Here is a 21,310-nt window from a genome sequence, read left to right on the forward strand (position 1 = left end):
TCACGTAGAAGTTAAATAATAAAATAATAAAAATAAAACATTATAAAATACATATTTTCAACAAAATGCATATGTTATCATGTTTTATTTTTATTATTTCCCTTCTACGTGACTTTACTTTACCGAAAGAACCAAGAAGATGAATCCCTGCAGTCACGAAAGCTTTTAATCGAAAAAAAAAGTTTAGTAGTTTGTCTGATCGCAACCTTCAAGGTTGATTTGAGTCCTAGATTTGAAGCTTTCGTGACTGCAAGGAATCATATTCTTAGGTTTTTTCGGTAAAGTCACGTAGGTAAAACATCAAAATTAATTAAAATAAAATAAAACGAAAATCACGACGTTTCGGAGGCAACACAAGTCTCCGTCATCAGGTGGGACCGTCACAGCCAGATTAGCTGCATCAAGTGAGGCAATGATCTTGAATGATCTTGAATCATTGCCTCACTTGATGCAACTAATCTGGCTGTGACGGTCCCACCTGATGACGGAGACTTGTGTTGCCTCCGAAACGTCGTGATTTTTGTTTTATTTTATTTTCATTAATTTTGATGTTTTACCTACGTGACTTTACCGAAAAAACCTAAGAATATGTTGATTTGAGTTTTGTAAAAAACAAATTACTTTTTTGTTTGAAACGTTCGGCCTGATAAAACGAGCTCAATGTTGTTGTGACTTTCATTATCAATTGACATAATATTATTGTATGTGGCTTCGACCATCACAAAGCGGTTAAAACATTTCACTGCCCTCCATCCCATAGATTTTCCTTACCCCCACACCTCCGATTAGCGTAGTTTGACAACGTACGGTGCGAAAGAGGTTCAACATACATACTACACACAGCACACTACTATACACAACACACTACTACACTACTGTACACAACACCTACACTACTATACACTACTATACACTACACTACTATACTGTACACTACTATACACTACACTACTACACACTACACTACTATACACTACACTACTATACACTACACTACTACACACTACACTATACACTACTATACACTAATATACACTACACTACTATACACTACACTACTATACAATACTATACACTACACTACTATACACGACACTACTACACACAACTACTACACACAACTACTATACACAACACACTACACTATACCACTACTAAACACTCAGATTAGCACGGCTGGCTAAGTTGCTATTCAGTGCACGCATGAGATCGATACATCAGCGGGACATTGCCAACAGCAGTGGCAGCTGTCACTCACGGGACAAGGTCAGCCGATGTCCACCCCCAACACGCTGCTGTTGCTGCTGTTGCTGCTGCTGCTGTAGCCAGGCTATGAGTGAGCAGGGGAGGATGTTTGTAGGTTTTGTTTCGCAACCAACGATCATCCTCATACCCCCCCCCACCCCTTTCTTGCTTAGGCACAAGGAAGTGAAAGAAATTGCAACTGAGTTATGAGCCGATTTTATTGCAAATCGGTGTGTATAACTGTGTGTACATCACCTGCACTTTGTACACCTGTGTGTGCATCACCTATACTTTGTATCTGTATGTACATCACCTGCACTGTACACCTGTACTATACAACACATGCACTGTACACCTGTGTGTACATCACATGCACTGTACACCTGTGTGTACATCACCTGCACTGTACACCTGTGTGTACACCACCTGCACTGTACACCACCTGTACTGTACATCACCTGCACTGTACACCGGTGTGTACATCACCTGCACTGTACACATGTGAGTACACCACCTGCACTGTGCACCTGTGTGTACACCACCTGTACTGTACACCACATGTACTGTACACAACATGTACTGTATACATGTGTGTACACCACATGCACTGTACACATGTGCGTACATCACCTGTACTATACACCACCTGTACTGTACACCTGTGTGTACACCACATGCACTGTACACCGCTGTGTACACCCCCTGCACTGTACACATGTGTGCACACCACATGCACTGTACACCTGTGCGCGCATCACCTGCACTGTACACCTGTGCGCACACCACCTGTACTGTGCACCCGCGTGTACACCACATGCACTGTACACCGCTGTGTGCACCACCTGTACTGTACACCTGTGTGCACACCACCTATACTGTACATCTGTGCGAGTCTGGGTCTCTGTGCGAGTCTGTGGGTCTTTGTGCGAGTCTATGGGTCTCTGTGCGAGTCTATGGGTCTCTGTGTGAGTCTATGGGTCTCTGTGTGATTCTGTGGGTCTCTGTGAGTATATGGGTCTCTGTGCGAGTCTATGGGTCGCTGTGCGTGTCTATGGGTCTCTGTGTGAACCTATGGGTCTCTGTGCGAATATATGGGTCTCTGTGCTAGTCTATGGGTCTCTGTGCGAGTTTATGGGTCTCTGTGCTAGTCTATGGGTCTCTGTGAGTCTATGGGTCTCTGTGCGAGTCTACGGGTCCGAACGAGCGCCACTATTACAAGCCATTCCATGTCCCCCCGCCACTGCATCGTAGCGCATGTGATGCATCTGCTGCTGCTGCCCGGGTGTTAGCAATGTGTGCAGTGACACCGCTATAGCCACAGGCACCGTGCAGCAGCAGTAACAGCAGCAGGGACCGGAGCGGAGCAGTGTGCTCGCTGCCTCTGCCAATCAGCGGTGATGGGAGTGCAACGCACGGCAGTCCTCGCTTAACGCGCGCCGTGGCGGCGTTCGCACTACAAAGCGTTTCGCATAGCGCGCTGTTAGAACGCGCAACGAAAAAACGCGCGCCGTTATAACGCGGAATGTACCTGTTAGGGGCCGTCCATAAATGACGTCACGCGATTTTGGACGATTTTTGACCCCCTCCCCTAGTCACACGGCGTCACAAAAAGTTAGACCCCCACCCCCAAAAAAAAAATAAAAACATGCTCCAAATCGCTTTAAACTATTGTCATTGTAGTGCGTATTTAATGTGGCGCTGCACTCTGATGTTGTAGGAGTGTTGTTATAACAATTAGTGTTATAACAATTCTATATTTATTTAAAGTTTCGCATTTTGATGTGACGTCACATTTCTCAAACCCCTCCCCCCCACGTCACACATCGTCACAAATGTCTGACCCCCCCCCCTTCCCTAGGTGCGTGACGTAATTTATGGACGGCCCCTAACCACTGCGCCACCGCTCCCTCCCACAACACCCTCAGGTAGTGCAAGCCTAACGCGCTGCAAGTAGCCGTAATATGCGTACCTGAAAAATGTTGCGTTAAGCGAAAAACGCGTTCAACAAAAACATTCCACTGTATACTTTTTTTTCAGTAAAGTCACGTAGGTAAAAAATAAAATAAATGAAAACAATTAAATTACGACGTTTCGGGCGCAACACAAGCGTCCATCTTTAGGTGGGGACAACGTAGCGAAAGCACAACCGCTGAAGTGTGTCTCAGAGATGGCTGTGACTTGCAGTCACGAAAGCTTCAAATCTAAAAACAATTTAGCCGTAAATAATGTAACGACGATAGAGTGCGGCGAGATGTTAGCAACTACGACGAAACCACGTGCACCACGCAGTGAGACGCCGCCACCGCGTTACTCTGTATCACTCCGCATGCTGTACGAGTACACCGCTCAGCCCAAGAAAGTAGTTCTCCGTAGACCGCTCAGAAACCGCGTTATAAGGGGCCGTCCATAAATGACGTCACGCACCTAGGGAGGGGTCAGACATTTGTGACGATGTGTGACGAGGGGTGGGGGGGTTTGAGAAATGTGACGTCACATCAAAATGCGCAACTTTAAATAAATATAGACAACACGTTCCACTTAATTAAATTTACTTTTTAATAAATGTTTTCTCCTACAACATCAGAGTGCATCGCCACATTAAATACGCACTACAATGACAATAGTTTAAAGCGATTTGAAGCATGTTTTATATTTGGGGGGGGGGCAGAGCTTATTGACGTCATATTTGAGGGGGGGGGTCTGACTTTTGGTGACGACGAGGGGGGGGTCAAAAATCGTCCAAAATCGCGTGACGTCATTTATGGGCGGCCCCTTTGATCCCGACGCCTGCTGTGTATTTGAAGTTTGCGATTCACTCTCTCCCCGTGGTCACGTGGATTTTTCTCCGGGTCCTCCGGTTTTTCCCCCTCCACGTTTAGAATGAACGTCACCCATTTCGATGTATTCGGCTGCTGTTCTAAATGTCCACGCGATAAGCCACTTCGTTGGTCGATAATTTGCGGCCAGGTCGCTTCTGAAAAGATCGATATAGTTCAGTTCGGCCTTATCTGGAAAAAAAAAATAAAAAAAAATTATGAATAGTTTATATCATACGACTTGCCACGTAGGATGTGATGTTTTATTGTGATGTAGAAGTTGATGTGAATGCAGTGCGGTGGACAATATGACCCCGTGCGATATGGTGTCACGTGTAATGTGACGCGTGTGATGGATGTGCAATGTGATGTAATGACACGTGCTATGTGTACTGTAATATGATGCGTAGTGTAATGACGCGTGTTATATGTAATGTGATGTGTAATCTGGTGTAATGACGCATGTTATATGTAATATGATGTGTAATTTTCGATTTAAAGCTTTCGTGACTGCAGGGATTCATCTTCTTGGTTCTTTCGGTAAAGTCACGTAGAAGAAAAATAATAAAAATAAAATATAATGTTTTATTTTTATTATTTTATTATTTTCCTTCTACGTGACTTTACCGAAAGAACCAAGAAGCCGTCTGCTTGCGTTGTAGCCGAAACGTCGTGAGAATTATTTCATTTTATTATGTTTTATTTTTATTATTTTATTACTTCCCTTCTACGTGACTTTACCGAAAGAACCAAGAAGATGAATCCCTGCAGTCACGAAAGCTTTAAATCGAAAACCAAGAAGATGATGTGAAATGTGGTGTAATGACGCATGTTATATGTAATGTGATGTGTAATGTGGCGTCATGTATATGATGTGATTTATAGCATGTGATTTAGTGTTGTGATGTTGTCATCTGATGTAATGTACGTAATGTGATTTATAAAATGCGATTTATAGATGTGATATGTAATGTGATATAACGTATGTGATGTGATTTATAAAATGTGATTTAGTGTTATATGTAATGTGATATAATGTATGTGATGTGATTTAGTGTTGAAATGTAATATGTAATGTATGTGATGTGATTTAGTGTTGTGATGTGTAATGTGATGTAATGTATATTCTTGGTTCTTTCACGTAGAAGGGAAATAATCAAATAATAAAAATAAAACATCATAAACTAAAATTCTCACGACGTTTCGGCCACAACGCAAGCAGCCGTCCTCAGGTGAAGAACAGGGCTGTCGGAAAGACAGCGTCTGAATGAATTTCATTTTATTATGTTTTATTTTGATTACTTTATTATTTCCCTTCTACGTGACTTTACCGAAAGAACCAAGAATATGAATCCCTGCAGTCCCGAAAGCTTTAAATCGAAATGATGTAATGTATGTTATGTGATTTATAAAATGTGATTTGGTGTCGTGATGTGTAATGTGATGTAATCTATGTGATGTGATTCAGTGTTGTAATGTGATGTAGTGTGATGTGATGATGTAGTGTGATGATTTGTGATGATGTGATGGTGATGATGTAATGTGATGGTGATGGTGTAATGTGATGGTGATGATGTGGTGTGTTGATGGTGGTAATGTGATGTGATATGATGATGATAATGTAGTGTGTTGATGGTGGTAATGTGATGATGATGATGTGTGATGATGATGTGTGATGATGATGTAGTGTGATGATGTGTGATGATGATGTGTGATGATGATGTAATGTGATGATGATGTAATGTGATGATGATGGTGATGATGATGGTGATGATGTGTGATGGTGATGATGTGTGATGATGATGGTGATGATGATGTGTGATGATGGTGATGTTGTGATGATGATGGTGATGATGTAGTGTGATGATGTTGTGATGATGATAAGTGATGATGTAGTGTGATGATGTTGTGATGATGATAAGTGATGATGTTGTGATGATGATGTGTGATGATGGTGATGATGATGTAGTGTGATGATGTGTGATGATGTAATGCGCTGCGATGTGTGGAGGTGCGATGTGTCGCGCCGCTCGTCACGTGAGCGCGACGTGCAGAGCGGTGACGTCACGGCTCGTTATCCCGGGATGAGGAGGAGGAGGGCAAGCCGGAGGAGACGACTACGACGACGACAATGATGGAGGAGGTGCGGGGACGGCTCCACGCGACTCGCAGACGAGGAGCCTGAGCCTCGCGGGGCCCCCCACAAGCAGGTGAAGCGGAGTTTCCACAGCCCGCATCCCCCAGCCTCCATCCACACCCCCCCCCCTCTCCTCTCTCTCATCCTCCTCCTGCTGCTGTCTCTTCACGATCCAGGTCTCTCCCTCTTCCCCCGTCTCATCTCCATCCCTCTCACGCTCCGCCCAGGACTAATACTCCCTCGCGTCACACTTACCTCCCCCCTCCACTCTACCCCCCCCACTCCGTCTCGCTGTCACGCTGTCACGCTCTCTCCTTGTGTGTCTCTCTCTCAATCCTCATCCCGCAAATCCCTCTCTCCGCCTGCCCCTCCTCTCTCTCTCCATCACCTCCCTGTTACCCAACTCCCCCCCCCCTCGCCTCCTGGCTCCCTCCACGTCCACCTTTGTCTCTCCTCCTCTCCATCCCGCTTCCCCCCTCCTTCCCCCATCCCTCCCCCCATCCCTCCCCCCATCTCCCCATCCCTCTCCCCATCCCATCCTCCATCCCTCTCCCCATCCCCATCCCTCCCTCCATCCCTCCCCCCATCCCTCCCTCCATCCCTCCCCCCATCCCTCTCCCCATCCCCATCCATCCCTCCCCCCATCCCTCCCTCCATCCCTCCCCCCATCCCTCTCCCCATCCCACTCCCCATCCCCATCCCACTCCCCATCCCTCTCCCCATCCCTCTCCCCATCCCTCTCCCCATCCCTCTCCCCATCCCTCCGTCTCTCCTGCCGCTCTGTCTCTACCCCTCTCTGTTTTCCCATCTCCCCTGTGTGGTAAGTAGGGGGGGGGGGCTGTAGGGGGGGGGGCTGTGGGGGGAGAGGGTGGGGGCAGTCCCCGCGTGGTTTGGCTTGAGGGACACGAGGCTCGACACGGACAGTGATGGGATTCCCAGGGATTACGCCTGCTGCTGCTGCCCATATCCCTCCATCTCCCCATCCCCACCTCACCCCTCCTCCCCTCTCATCCCTCCCTCCCCCCTCCCCCCCTCTAACCCCCCCTCTAACCCCCCCCTCTAACCCCTCCCTCCTCCATTCACTCTTTCCCTCCTCGTCCCTTTTCCCATTTTTCTCGTGCATTCTGAATGCACGCTCCTTCCCTCCCGCCCGCCCTCACTTTCCTGCTCAATCTCTGCCTCCTTCTCCCCCCTCACCCGCCCTCTTCTTTTTCCAAGCCCCCTCCCACTCCATCCCCCCCCCAACCCTTCCCCTCTCTCATCCCCATCCATCTCTCTCCGCACCTCTCATCCCCCCATATCTCTCGCACTCCTCCATCTCCTCCAGCCACCTTCTTTCGTACGTGACCAGCGTCTCGTGTGTGTTGACGTGTGCGCGCGCGTGTGTGCACGTGTGTACGTGTGTGTGTGTACGTGTGTGCACGTGTGCGTGCACGTGTTCGTGCGTGTGTGCGTGTTCGTGTGTATTCACGTGTGCGTGCCCGTGTGCACGCGTGTGTACGCGTGTGTGTACGTGTGTGTACGTGTGCGTGTGTGTGCACGTGTTCGTGCGTGTGTGTGTGTACGTGTGTGTTCACGTGTGTGTGCACGTGTGTGTGCACGTGTGTGTACGTGTGCGTGTGTGTGCACGTGTTCGTGTGTGTTCACGTGTGCGTGCGCGTGTGTGCACGCGTGTGCACGTGTGTGTGTACGTGTGTGTGTATATACTGGTAAACCTGTGTGTACATGTTATCGAGTGTACATGTAGTGTAAAGCGGTCATGGGTCTCTCCTAGGTCGACTCAGCCTCAAATGAGTCCCTAGTGCGGTGTGTAAAGGCGACCGGGCGTGGTGCTGGCCACCCACCTCCTCGTGTGCCGTGCCGGCCTTTATAGGTGCTCGCTAACAGCACTTGCCCCAACAGCCTGTGAAGGCTACACGGGGGAGCTTTGTCTTTGTATGTACGTGTAGTGTAAGCGTTTAGCGCTACGCTGCGCTAGGAACCCGGCGACCCGAGTTCGATTCACGCTCACGGTCAACACCGGTGACGATTATCTGAACCTGGCTATGGGGCCTCCCCTAGGTCGACTCAGCCTCGAATGAATTCCTAGTGCGGTGTGTAATCATCCCCACTAGGGAGACAAAGGCGGCCGGGCGTGGTGTTGGCCACCCACGCCCCTCGTGAGCCGTGGCCGGCCTTTATAGGTGCTGCTCGCTAAAGGCACTTGCCACAACATTCTGTTAAAAAGCCTATCGAGGGAATGCTCATACTCTTAGGTTTCTTCGGTAAAGTCACGTAGGAAAAAAATAAATGATAAAATAATAAAAAAAATAATAGAAATAACAATAGAAATAAAATAACAAATCTTTTTTTATCTACGTGACTTTACCGAAAAAAACCTAAGAGTATATATGAATCCTTACAGTCACGAAAGCTTCAAATGTAGAATACAGAGGGGATCTTCGTCTGTGTACTTGGTTTTCCGCTGGTGACACTTGCTCCGACAGTCTCTTGCTGAAGATTATAACTGGGGCATCGGTGCGTACACGTGAATATTCGTACGGTGACCCATGTCAATTGTGATGTAAGCTCGTGCTATTTGATGGATTACATTTTGCATCGGGAGCCTTGCTCCATTGATATGTTCAACTGAACGCCCTCCCCGTGGCATGTATTCGACACGTGAGTGTGCGTGTTAAATGCCTATTGCTTAACGCCCGTATGAATATTGATTGATGTATATGTGTGTAACATGTTCACGTGTGTGTGTGTACGTGTGCAGCAGGAATTAGGGATTATAAGCGGAGCGGCTGGAGACCGCAACACGGGAATCACGAGGGCTGTGACACAGACCACGAGCACTGTGACACACAGAGAACACTAGCACTGTAACACACAGATAAATACAACACGAGCACTGTGACACACATCACTAGCACTGTGACACACAGACAACACTAACATTGTAACACACAGCACTAGCACTGTAACACACAGAGAACACTAGCACTGTAACACACATCACTAGCACTGTGACACACATCACTAGCACTGTGACACACATCACTAGCACTGTGACACACATCACTAGCACTGTGACACACATCACTAGCACTGTGACACACAGATAAATACAACACTAGCACTGTGACACACAGAGAACACTAGCACTGTAACACAGCACCAGCACTGTGACACACAGATAAATACAACACTAGCACTGTGACACACATCACTAGCACTGTAACACACATCACTAGCACTGGAACACACAGCACTAGCACTGGAACACAGAGAAAGACAACACGAGCACTGTAACACACATCACTAGCACTGTGACACACAGACAACACTAACATTGTGACACACATCACTAGCACTGTAACACACAGAGAAAGACAACACTAGCACTGTAACACACATCACTAGCACTGTGACACACACAGCACTATCACTATGACACACACACACGTCACTACAACACACATCACAAAGACAAAGACCCCCCGTATAGCCTTTAAGCGACTTTCTGGGTCAAGTGCCGTTTGCGAGTAGCAGCACCTATGAAGGCCGGCAAGGCACAAGATTGGCTGAGAGGCCAACAACACCACGCCGGGCCGCCTTTGTCTCCCCAGTGCTGATGTTTTTACACACCGCACCGGGTCCTCTTTTTTTAATGTTTTTAAGGCTGAGTTGACCTAGGGGAACGCCGCCGGGGTTGGTGGTGCAGCGAGGCGCTGACCACTGCGCCACCGCTTCCCGGGCGCACGAACATCGAGGCAAAGATCCCCCGGATAGCCTTAACAGACTGCCAGGGGCAAGTGCTGTCAGAGCATCACACAAACACGCACGCGCCTCCGATGAGCACGGTTTGGCTACGTACGGTGCGAAAGAAGTTCAACGTACAGGAATACAAACCATTGTACACTACACACTAAACTACAGGACACTACTACACAACACACTACACGACTATACACTATGCTACACTCGAATTAGCACGGTTGGCTACGTACGGCGCGAAAGAAGTTCAACACTACACCAATAGTAATAGGTTTTTACCCTTTCAACTGCTACAAAAACTGACACCTTTATACAATATCCAGCCATTCGCCACTAAGTGACGGTGACGTTTCAACTGGTACAAAAACTGACACCTTTATACAATACCCAGCCATTCGCCACTAAGTGACGGTGACGTCATCGCTGCGCCCGTGCCAGACTAGGTGCACATTGAAGCCACACGCACACGCGCGCACGTGCATTTCATCGCTCGGCATTGAGCAGCAGGACAGCAATGCGCACCTCACGGCCATCATCGCTACTTCTGCCGGTGGCGGTGATCGTGGCGATGCTCCCGGGGCGAGCGGCGGGCGACTGCTGGACCGTGGAGGATGAGCGTGGGCTGTTGGCGCAGGCCATCTGCAGCCAGAACATCCCGGCCTTCGACTCCGTGCCGCGGGACCTCAACCGCACCGTGTCCGACCTTCGCCTCAACCGCAACAAGATCGCCGAGGTGAGGCGGCCAATAGAGAGAGGTGGGGACGACGAGGTGACCTTGTGACCGCTCGCCTTGACCCCGTCAAAGGTCGGTTACGGCGAGGTGACGGCGGGGTGGCGGCGTCATTGCCGAGGTGATCTTGTGACGAGGTGACCTTGTGACCTCGCCTTGACCCCGTCAAAGGTCGCCGAGAGGGTGGCGGCGAGGTGGTGACGAGTTGATGACAAGGTGACCTCTTCCTTGACGAGGTGACCTCGTCTTGACCTGGTCTTGACCTCGTCTTGACCTCGTCAAGATCGCCGAGGGATGACGACGAGGTGACCGTGTGGTGGAGATGACGACGAGATGACCTCTTCATTGACGAGGTGACCTGGTCTTGACCTCGTCTTGACCTTGTCTTGACCTCGCTAACAGCACTTGCCCCAACAGTCTGTTAAGGCTATACGGGGGATCTTTATCCTTGTGATAATCACTGGTGCTCGCTAACAGCACTTGCCCCAACAGTCTATTAAGGCTATACGGGGGATCTTTGTCTTTGTGATAATCACAGGTGCTCGCTAACAGCACTTGCCCCAACAGTCTGTTAAGGCTATACGGGGGATCTTTATCCTTGTGATAATAACAGATGCTTGCTAACAGCACTTGCCCCAACAGTCTGTTAAGGCTATACGGGGGATCTTTGTCTTTGTGATAATCACAGGTGCTCGCTAACAGCACTTGCCCCAACAGTCTGTTAAGGCTATACGGGGGATCTTTATCCTTGTGATAATCACTGGTGCTCGCTAACAGCACTTGCCCCAACAATCTGTTAAGGCTATACGGGGGATCTTTGTCTTTGTGATAATCACTGGTGCTCGCTAACAGCACAACCTGTTAAGGGCTACACGGATGGACCATTGCGATGGGGGCCCCACAATGGCGAGATGGTAACTCACCTGCTATATTTCGATTTTAAGCTTTCGTGGGTGCAGGGATTCATCTTCTTGGTTCTTTCGGTAAAGTCACGTAGAAGGGAAGTAATAATATAATAAAAATAAAGCATAATAAAATAATTCTCACGACGTTTCGGCCACAACGCAAGCAGCCGTCCTCATGTGATAATCATTGGTGCACCTGAGGACGGCTGCTTGCGTTATGGCCGAAACGTCGTGAGAATTATTTTATTATGTTTAATTTTTATTACTTTATTACTTCCCTTCTACGTGACTTTACCGAAAGAACCAAGAAAATGAATCACCTGCTATACAAAAGGTCGTGGGTTCGATGCCGACCACGACGCTGTACATTTGGAGTCTCCAGGTCCTCCGGTTTTCTTCTCTCCACATTTTAGATGCGATGTCACCACGCGCTTAGAGCGGGGGTCGGCAACCTGCTGCTCGGGGTACCGCGTGTGGCTCTTTCAGGGACTGCTTCGGGAAAGTAATTTATTCAGGAACAGCCGTCTCGTATTCACCGCGTGCATCGAGGCTCTTTAAATATTGCGTTTTTTTAAATACCGAATTCGGACAAAAATGTCTAATTGTTACTCTTTGGTTCTATCGGTCAAGTCACGTAGGTGAAAAAATAAGAATAAAAAAATTGAGAATAAAATAAAAAATAAATTAAGAATAAAATTTAAAAATGATAAATAACTAAATTAAATCACGACGTTTCGATTGCAACACAAGCAATCATCATCAGGTGTGGAAGTCACAGCTAGAACTGATGATGATTGCTTGTGTTGCAATCGAAACGTCGTGATTTAATTTAGTCATTTATATTTTTTATTTTTATAATTTATTTTATTCTTATTTGTATTTTTATTTAAAAAATTCTACCTACGTGACTTTACCGAAAGAACCAAAGATCCTTGCAGTCACGAAAACTTCTAGAATGTCTAATTGTTCTTTTGGTTTGCCGACCCCTGGTTTCGAGTTATTCAGCTGCTATACATTTCCACGCAATGAGCCACTTCGTTGGGCTATCATTTGTGATGACCAGGTCCTCTTCATGAATAGAGCTACAGTGAGGGAAAAAAGTATTTGATCTCCTGCTGATTTTGTAAGTTTGCCTACTGACAAAGAAATGATCAGTCTATTATTTTAATGGTGAGAGACAGAATAACAACAACAAAACGCATGTTTTTCTGGAGCACTTTAAGAGTGTGCTCCTAATCTCAGCTCGTTACCTGTATAAAAGTCACCTGGGAGCCAGAAATCTTTCTGATTGAGAGGGGGTCAAATACTTATTTCCCTCATTAAAATGCAAATCCATTTATAACATTTTGACATGCGTTTTTCTGGATGTTTTTATTGTTATTCTGTCTCTCGCTGTTCAAATAAACCTACCATTAAAATTATAGACTGATCATTTCTTTGTCAGTGGGCAAACGTACAAAATCAGCAGGGGATCAAATACTTTTAAAATCCTTTATATTAAGTTCACTTGCTTGCTTGCTTGCGCGCTTTCGACCGTGCAAATCTTTTGGTCGTTTTTTAACCCACTTCCCGTGATCCAATCGAGCTGACATTTTGCACACAGACTCGTTGTGCGTGACAATTTATTTTCGTGAAAATTTTTTTCCAAAACTTTACACTTTTAAGGAAATTTTTTTTTATATTTAATTACCAATTGCTTAATGGTGGCAGGCAATCATCTGACCCATAGGTGGCAGCCATCTCAAGCCAGAGGACGAGAGGACTCTAGCCGCCAAGCATATAAAGGATTTATAGTGAAAAACTTTGTTTTTACCGGTTACATTTTTTCCCTCACTGTACGTAGCCCAGTGGGGGCCTTACATTTGTTCGTAATAACAAACAAAAACGAACCGATTGCACCAGGTGAGCCGCGAGTCGCTGGCGCGTTACACTGAGCTGCGCTACCTGGACCTGTCGCGCAACCACACCGATTGCACCAGGTGAGCCGCGAGTCGCTGGCGCGTTACACTGAGCTGCGCTACCTGGACCTGTCGCGCAACCACACCGATTGCACCAGGTGAGCCGCGAGTCGCTGGCGCGTTACACTGAGCTGCGCTACCTGGACCTGTCGCGCAACCACATCGGACGCATCGAGGACTCCGCCTTCTCGGCTCAGTCGCAGCTGCTGGTGCTACGCCTGGGCAACAACCGGCTGGCGCTCGTCACGGCGCTCACCTTCTCCGGGCTGCCCCGTCTGCGCGAGCTGTACCTGCAGGTCAGCAAGCGGCGCACACGCGGCCGCGACCTCATCGCCGCGTCCGTCCATCGTGGGTTCGATCCCGACCCTGACGATGCCTGTTGTATGTTTGGAGTTTGCGTGTCTCTCTCTCTCTCCGTGGTGAGATGTTAACTACCTCGCCTGGTATACAGGAGGGAGTGGGTTCGATCCCAATCCTGACGCCTGCTGCTGTATATTTGGAGTTTGCGTGTCTCTCTCTCTCTCCGTGGTGAGATGTTAACTACCTCGCCTGATTTACAGGAGGTCGTGGGTTCGATCCCAATCCTGACGATGCCTGCTGTATATTTGAAGTTTGCGTGTCTCTCCATGGTGAGATGTTAACTACCTCGCCTGGTATACAGGAGGTCGTGGGTTTGATCCCGAACCTGACGCCTGCTGTATATTTGGAGTTTGCGTGTCTCTCTCTCTCTCTCCGTGGTCGCGTGGATTTTTCTCCGGGTCCTCCGGTGTTTTCCCTCCACATTTTAGAATCAATGTGCGTCTAGAGTTATTTGCCTGCTGCTACACATTTCCACGTATGTCTTTTTGTTACGTAGACCTTTTTTCACACTGTGCTTATCTATCACGTGATGAAAAGCCACTTCGTTGAGCTATCATTTGTGATAGTGAGGTCGCTTCTGAAAAATAAGTTAATAGCTCAATGGGCTTTACCTGGTAAGATGAAAAACAATAAGTTGCACTCCAATCGTGTTTTTGTATTGTGTTTGTCATTGTAACGTTCCGACCCCGTGCCCCTTACTGGAGATCTGTGAGTAAAGAGCTTTCTAGCTTATCGGATTCCTGCTGCAGTCTAAAGATTTCGAGTCTGAGCCACGCCATCGAGTTTGTAGCACTCTCTCAGAATCAAAATCTTCATTTATCCTGGAGAAATCCGATGAGCTATGAAGCTCTTTTTTATAGATGTCCAGCAGGGGTGTGGAGAGTTCTGCCGCATGTCGTCAGCCAGTTAATGACGAGTTGAGTTTGTTCTACAAGCGGGAGGAGGAAAACCAACAGCTTGCGCGAGGGGGAAACGCGCTATCCCTTCTAACATATGGAACGGATGGAGACTAGTTCACTTGCTGTGCCGCCTTCTCCTGGCAGAGCCAGGGTATGGCTTCTCTTCGACGTCCACCCACGGAGAAGTGAGATGGAACAGATGGAGATTAGTCCACACACTCTGCTGTACCGGCAGCGTTCGAACGAACCGGTAATTTCAGGGCTGCACCTTCGACCTGTTCTCACGTCCAAGGATCTTCGAGCACCGCCGTGATAATTATCACGGCGGCCACCCCTGGCATTCTCTCGGTCCGTTCGTGCACCCGTCCGTCTGTAACGGGTGGGTCGGGTGGCGCTCGTGCAGATCGCCCCGCGCTAAACTCCCAACGGAACCACCGGCTCTCTCTCTCTTCCTCCCCCGCCCCCCACACCCCCCGCGCAGGCGAACGCCATCAAGAGCGTGGCGCCGCACGCGCTGCGCGGCACCGGCACGCTCCTGTCGCTCGACCTCGCCGCCAACCGGCTGTCGGCGCTGGAGCCGTCGGCGATCGACGGGCCCCGGGGCCTCGCCGCGCTCGACCTGCAGGGCAACCCGTTCCACTGCTCGTGCGCGCTGCTGCCGCTCGCCGGCTGGCTGGCCGCGCGCTACCCCACGGAGGAGCCCGGCTCGGTGTGGGAGCGCATGCAGTGCGCCACGCCGCACGAGGCGAGGGGCCGCCCCATCTTTCGGCCGGGCGGCGGGGCGGCGGCTCGGCTCGCGGAGAGCTGCGTGCCGGGGGAGCGGGGGGAAGGGGTCGGCGGCACCGGCGGCGACGCCGACGGAGGCGCCGGCGGCGGCGGCGGCGCAAACGGCAGCGGCGACTCACGACGGCGCCAAGAGGGCGAAGCCGCCTCGTTCGGCTCGGGCTGGGGACCGGCGGACGGCGGCGGGGGCCCGGCGGGGAACCCCCCCCCTGGCAAAACCTCGGCGGGAGCTCCGGCGGGGACTCCGGCGGGGGGAGCCCCGTCGGCGGGGGACGAGCGCGCCGAGGAAGGGCCGACGCTGCGGCTGATGCGCCACGGCCGCAGCAGCGCGACGCTGCGCGTAGTGCTGCCGCGGCCCTTCGGCCGCATGTACATGCTGGTGCGCTACGCGGCGGGCGCGGCCTCGCCCGGGTGGGACGTGTGCGCCCTGCGGTACCAGCGCGAGGACGTGACGGACGAGCGGCTGGCGCCCGCGCGCCACTACACCTACTGCGTGGTGTCGGTGACGCACGGCGCGCGCCGCACCAACCACAGCTGCGTCTCCTTCACCACCGCGGGCGGCAGGGACGACGGCGTCGGCGCTGCCGGCGCCTCCGGCGCCCCCCCGCTGGCGCTGGTCGCGGCCGCCTGCGCCCTCGCCGCGCTCCTCGCCGCCGCCTCCTGCTTCTGCTGCTGCCGCTCGATGGTTCGCGGGCGCAGGAAGCGGCGCCGCGCGGACAGCCGCGACCTGCGCGGCGTCTCCACGCGGTGGGACCCCGCGCCACGCGACCCCGGGACACGAGACCCTGGGCTCCGGGACCCCCCCGCGACGAGAGGTCCCGGACCCGGAGACGGGGACGTGGGGGGCGCGGGGCTCGAGGAGCCCGGCGACGGCTTCTCCCCCGTCGGCGCCGGGCGCGAGCGGCCCAAGGCGAAGGCGGCGCCGGGCGAGGGGGGCGGCTCGGCCTCGTACCTGGAGGTGGCGCAGGGCGTGGGCGCGCCGGAGATCTCCACCATCGCGCGCGAGGTCGACCGCGTCAACTCCATCATCAACAGCTGCATCGACGCCCTGCGTGCCGACTCGCCCTTCGGCGCCACCGGGGCCGGAGGCGGAGGCGCGGCGGGGGGGCCGGACGCGGATACGACGGGGCCCCGGCAAGACGACGATTCCCCCGCCTGCGCCCCCCTCCTGGGCCCCGCGGGAGCCGCCCAGCCGCCCCGCGCCACCTGCTCGCACGGGCAGGACCGACCGCCGCTGCTGCCCGTGTGCGAGGCTCTACTGCTGGATGAGGGCAGCCCCGCGGCCCACGGCGGCGGCGGCGGCGGGAGGAGGACGGCGCCGTCGGCTCGCCACTCGCTGGCGTGGCACGCGCGGGGCCTGTGGCGCCGTCTCTCGGGCGGCGGCGGCCGCGCTGGAGCCGCGGCGCCTCGGGGCCCCGCGATCCCCGCGGGCCGCGCCCTGCAGCACAAGGTGCACCTCGTGCGCCACAACGAGCTGGGCGACCTGCTGGACGTCCTCGAGTACTGGAAGGCGGCTGGCGCCACGGACCGCACTCCGAGGGCCCCGGTCGGGAGCTGGAAGTACTGACTGGGGTGATGTCACGTGGGGGGGGGGGGGGTTAAAGGGGTACAGAGGGGGCATGGGGGGGGGGCACGGGTGCACGGCACACGACGTAAAGCACAGCGAGGCACCTGCACGCTAGCGCCGTCGCGCGATCGAGTCTCAAGGCACAGCGCACAGCGGCGCCACCCTGCACGGGGCACAAGCACGTGGTGGGCACAGTGTCGGAGGGGCTCACGTGGTGAGTGTGTGTGTGTGTTGAGTGTGTGCGCGTGTGTGTGTGTGTGTGGTGAGTGTGTGTGTGTGGTGTCTGATCGGGTGCACAGTGAGTGAGTGGGGTGGGGTATTTAGTGAAAGTGTGTGGTGGTGTGTGTGGTGTCAGGTTGTGGGGAGCGGTAGTAGTAGCGGTTAGCGCGCCAGTGACGATTATCTGAACCGGTCTTGGGTCTCCCCTTGGTCGACTCAGCCTCAAAAGAGTACCTGGTGCGGCATGTAAACATCGCCACTGGGGAGAAAAAGGCGGTCGGGCGTGGTGCTGGCCACCCACCCCCTCGTGTGCTCTTCCGGCCTTCAAAGGTGCTCGCTAACAGCACCTGCTCCAACAGTCTATTAAAGGCTATACTTTGTCTTTGTGGAGTCTGACAGTGTGTGCGGTGGGTGTGAGTGGTACTGTGTGTGTTTGGTGTGGTGTGTTACGTAAAAGTGCGTGGTGTGAGTGTGTGTGGCGCGTGTGAGCGGCATGTGCATGATACATGTGCAGTCCGTGCGTGAGCTTCATGTCTGCCATATGTCTGCCAGTACTCATGCGGTGTCCGTCCCGTCTTTGTTTGGTACCCACGTGTGTGTTTGTGTGTTTCTGTTAGCGGTGCGTTTCCTATGGGCACACAGACAATAAGTCACTTTTATAACAAATTCATTAAAAGAGTTTGAATACAACTGAGACGTGTGGTACTTTTGAAGACTCGATGCTCCGACGGATTTTATCGGTCAGGCTGGCTCGATCGGGGTGGCTCGCAGGATTCGATTCCTGACTGGAGTTTGTATGATCCCACCCCCTCCCCTCTTCTGCATGGGTTTCCTCCGGCTTCCTCCCTACAGCTAAAAGAGCAAACAGTGTAACATGTCCTGGCCAAATCACCCGCAATGCTGTGACCTGCACATTAATAAAGTATGAAACTTTTTTTTATTTTTATTCTTGGTTCTTTCGGTAAAGTCCCGCAGAAGGGAAGTAATAAAATAAAAATGTTTTAAAATAAAATAATAATACAAAATATTTTATTATTTGCCTTCTACGTGACTTTACCGAAAGAACCAAGAAGACGAATCCCTGCAGTCAAGAAAGCTTCAAATCGAAATTTTTTTTATTTTACCAGATAAAGCCCCATTGAGCTGTTTAGCTATTTTTTCAGAAGCAACCTGGCTATCACAAATGATGGCTCAACGAAGTGGCTTATTACCTTGTGGAAATTTTTAGCGGCCAAATACTCTAAACGCGTGACGCTTCTAAATGTGGAGGGGAAAAAACCGGAAGACCCGGAGAAAAATCCACACAACCACGGGGAGAGAGAGACACGCAAACTACAAATATACAGCAGGCGTCAGGGTCGCGATCGAACCCACGACCTCCTCCATACCCGGCGAGGTAGTCAACATCTCGCCACCCTGGCACCTAATTGGGATCACACGCAGCAGCGGCAACATCGCCCCCTCCTGTGAATGCTCGGCAGGACCCTCCTAAAATGAGTCTTGAGACTCGGTGAGACTTTTCCTGGGTGAACGAGGGGTGGTAATCAATAAAAGTGAACATCACGGCTCGTCCCGTCGTCGTCATACACTTTGTATCGATACCACGCGCTCCTATGCGTTTCATCTCTAGTAAGTGCCCTGCGTTAGTCCAGCCAAGGGGCATCCCCAGTAGCAGCTGTCCCTGTGCGGCACAAGGCTGGCTTAGCACCTTCGAGTGGGTGCGAGTTGGCCAACAGGGGGCGATGATCGCCGTGTGGTCTAGCCAAGGGGAACTCCCGGTGGCAGCTGTCCCAGTGCGGCACAAGCTGAATCCAGCAGCACCGGTCTCCTGCAAGGGGTATGAGCCAGATGTCACAACCGGGTACCCGATACCCGTACCCTACCCGATACCCGGCTACCCGTACCCGGTAGGTACGGGTAGGCCGTGAGTCACTGGTGAGTAGCCGTTTGTCACTCATTTCGGGTAGGGTACGGGTCGGGAATGGGTACCCGTACCCGGCTGGGTACGGGTACCCGTACCCGGCTGGGTACGGGTACCCATTTGCGACCCTGGTGCGGCAGGGTACGAGTAAGGAATCAAAACCCGTTTGCGACCTCTGGTATGAGCTGAGTTCAAGGGTTTGCAGGCAGGGTGGGGGGCTTGATGACATCAGAATAATGAGGCGTGGCTTGTTGTGGTTTTCCACCTTCAGACGGGAGAGTGGAAACCGTTATAGAAGGGGAGCTGCGGCAGAGGTCGCAAATAGGTTTTGATTCCTTACCCGTACCCGGCCGCACCAGGGTCGCAAACGGGTATCCGTACACTACCCGATACCCCATTGCGACCTCTGGGATGAAGCCATGTTGCAGGCGCGGGTGGGTTGATTCTAGGAACTTGAATTGTGAGAAGAGACAAGACGTTGGGAAATGAGTGACAAGCGGTTACTCACCAGTGACTCACGCCTACCCGTACCCGTACCCGGCCGCACCAGGGTCGCAAACGGGTACCCGGCCGGGTACGGGTAGCCGGGTATCGGGTAGGGTACGGGTATCGGGTACCCGGTTGCGACCTCTGAGCTGCGGTGATTAGGTGATGTTAACTACCTCGCCTGGCATGCAGGATGTCTTGGGTTCGATCCCAAACCCCGTTTCAATACGGGCAAAACAAAATGTGTTGTCTATTTCATGGGACCTCCTTTGCCAGTACCAAAATATAATAGGTTTTCCCATTTTTTCTGGCAACAAAACAGTTGTGTTAAGATGTTAAAACACTAAACTGAAACCTTTTACAAGGAATCATGTCTGCATTAACCACAATACTTGTGGTCAGAATGTAAACAAAATAAATACTCTGATAATATATGCATTGTCCTTGAAACTGAATGGTCCACACCAGAGACAGCTTTCTTTTAAGCTTTCTTTTAAGCCTCGTTTGAGACGAGGATTAGAAGAAAGCTGTCTCTGGTGTGGACCATTCAATTTCAAGGACAATATTATCAGAGTATGCTTTTGTTTGCATTCTAACACCAAGCATTGTGGTTAATGTAGACATGATTCCTTGTAAAATGTTTCGGTTTGGTGTTTTAACATCTTAACACAGCTTTTTTGTTACCAGAAAAAAGGGGAAAAACCTGTTGACCATTTATAAGGGGAACGGGGCGACCAATAAGGTCTGGATTGGTCTGCCACTTCGTTGATCGATCACTTGTGATGGCCATGGGTCGCTTCTGGAAAATTGTAAATAGTTAATCGACCACAGTTATCGATTTGAAGATTTTGGCCGATCCATGGACTGGTTTGACTTCAACATTAAATCACATACGCGCCGCACGAGAAGTGATTCATCTCAGGTAATCGATGCCTCGAGATTATTACTCCGAAGACTTTTAATCGATAGCAATTCGAACCGATAGGTATCGATTACCGCCGGAATTAGAATCGATTCATCGCCAATGTAACCTCAACCTCCCTCTACCCACCGCCGACCACGTGACCCCCAACTGGCAACGCTTCACGACACTGTCGTAAAGCAACCCAGGCCCCCCCCACCTTCACCGGTGTACGTCAAACCAACTTTACGGCGTAAAGGTGGATTTTAAAGCTTTCGTGACTGCAGGGATTCATCTTCTTGGTTCTTTCGGTAAAGTCACGTAGAAGGAAAATAATAAAATAAGAAAAATAATTCAGACGCATTCAGACGCTGTCTCCCCGACAGACCTGGTCTTCACCTGAGGACGGCTGCTTGCGTTGTGGCCGAAACGTCGTGAGAATTATTTTATTGTTTTATTTTTATTATTTTGTTTTTATTATTTCCCTTCTACGTGACTTTACCGAAAGAACCAAGAAGGCGTAAAGGTGCTTTGAGTGGAGATGCGGTAAAGCGTTTTACGACAGTGAGTTCTGGGGGGCGTGGTCGCTCGTGCCAGGCTCGGTGCACCGCGAGAGGCCAC

General features: G+C 51.1%; 1 protein-coding gene across 1 annotated transcript; it reads left to right on the plus strand.

Annotated features, from left to right (window-relative positions):
* The first annotated feature begins 5,917 nt into the window (after nucleotides 1–5,917).
* Nucleotides 5,918–17,165, plus strand: LOC144950466 (uncharacterized). Its single transcript, XM_078880591.1, has 4 exons — nucleotides 5,918–6,271; nucleotides 8,960–10,693; nucleotides 13,652–13,849; nucleotides 15,294–17,165. The coding sequence occupies exons 2-4, from the start codon at nucleotides 10,475–10,477 to the stop codon at nucleotides 17,160–17,162; spliced, it is 2,286 nt and encodes a 761-aa protein (XP_078736717.1). The 5' UTR covers nucleotides 5,918–6,271; nucleotides 8,960–10,474; the 3' UTR covers nucleotides 17,163–17,165.
* The last annotated feature ends 4,145 nt before the right edge of the window (nucleotides 17,166–21,310 follow it).

Source organism: Lampetra fluviatilis, chromosome 58, assembly GCF_964198595.1.
Source record: "Lampetra fluviatilis chromosome 58, kcLamFluv1.1, whole genome shotgun sequence".
Taxonomy (NCBI): domain Eukaryota; kingdom Metazoa; phylum Chordata; class Hyperoartia; order Petromyzontiformes; family Petromyzontidae; genus Lampetra; species Lampetra fluviatilis.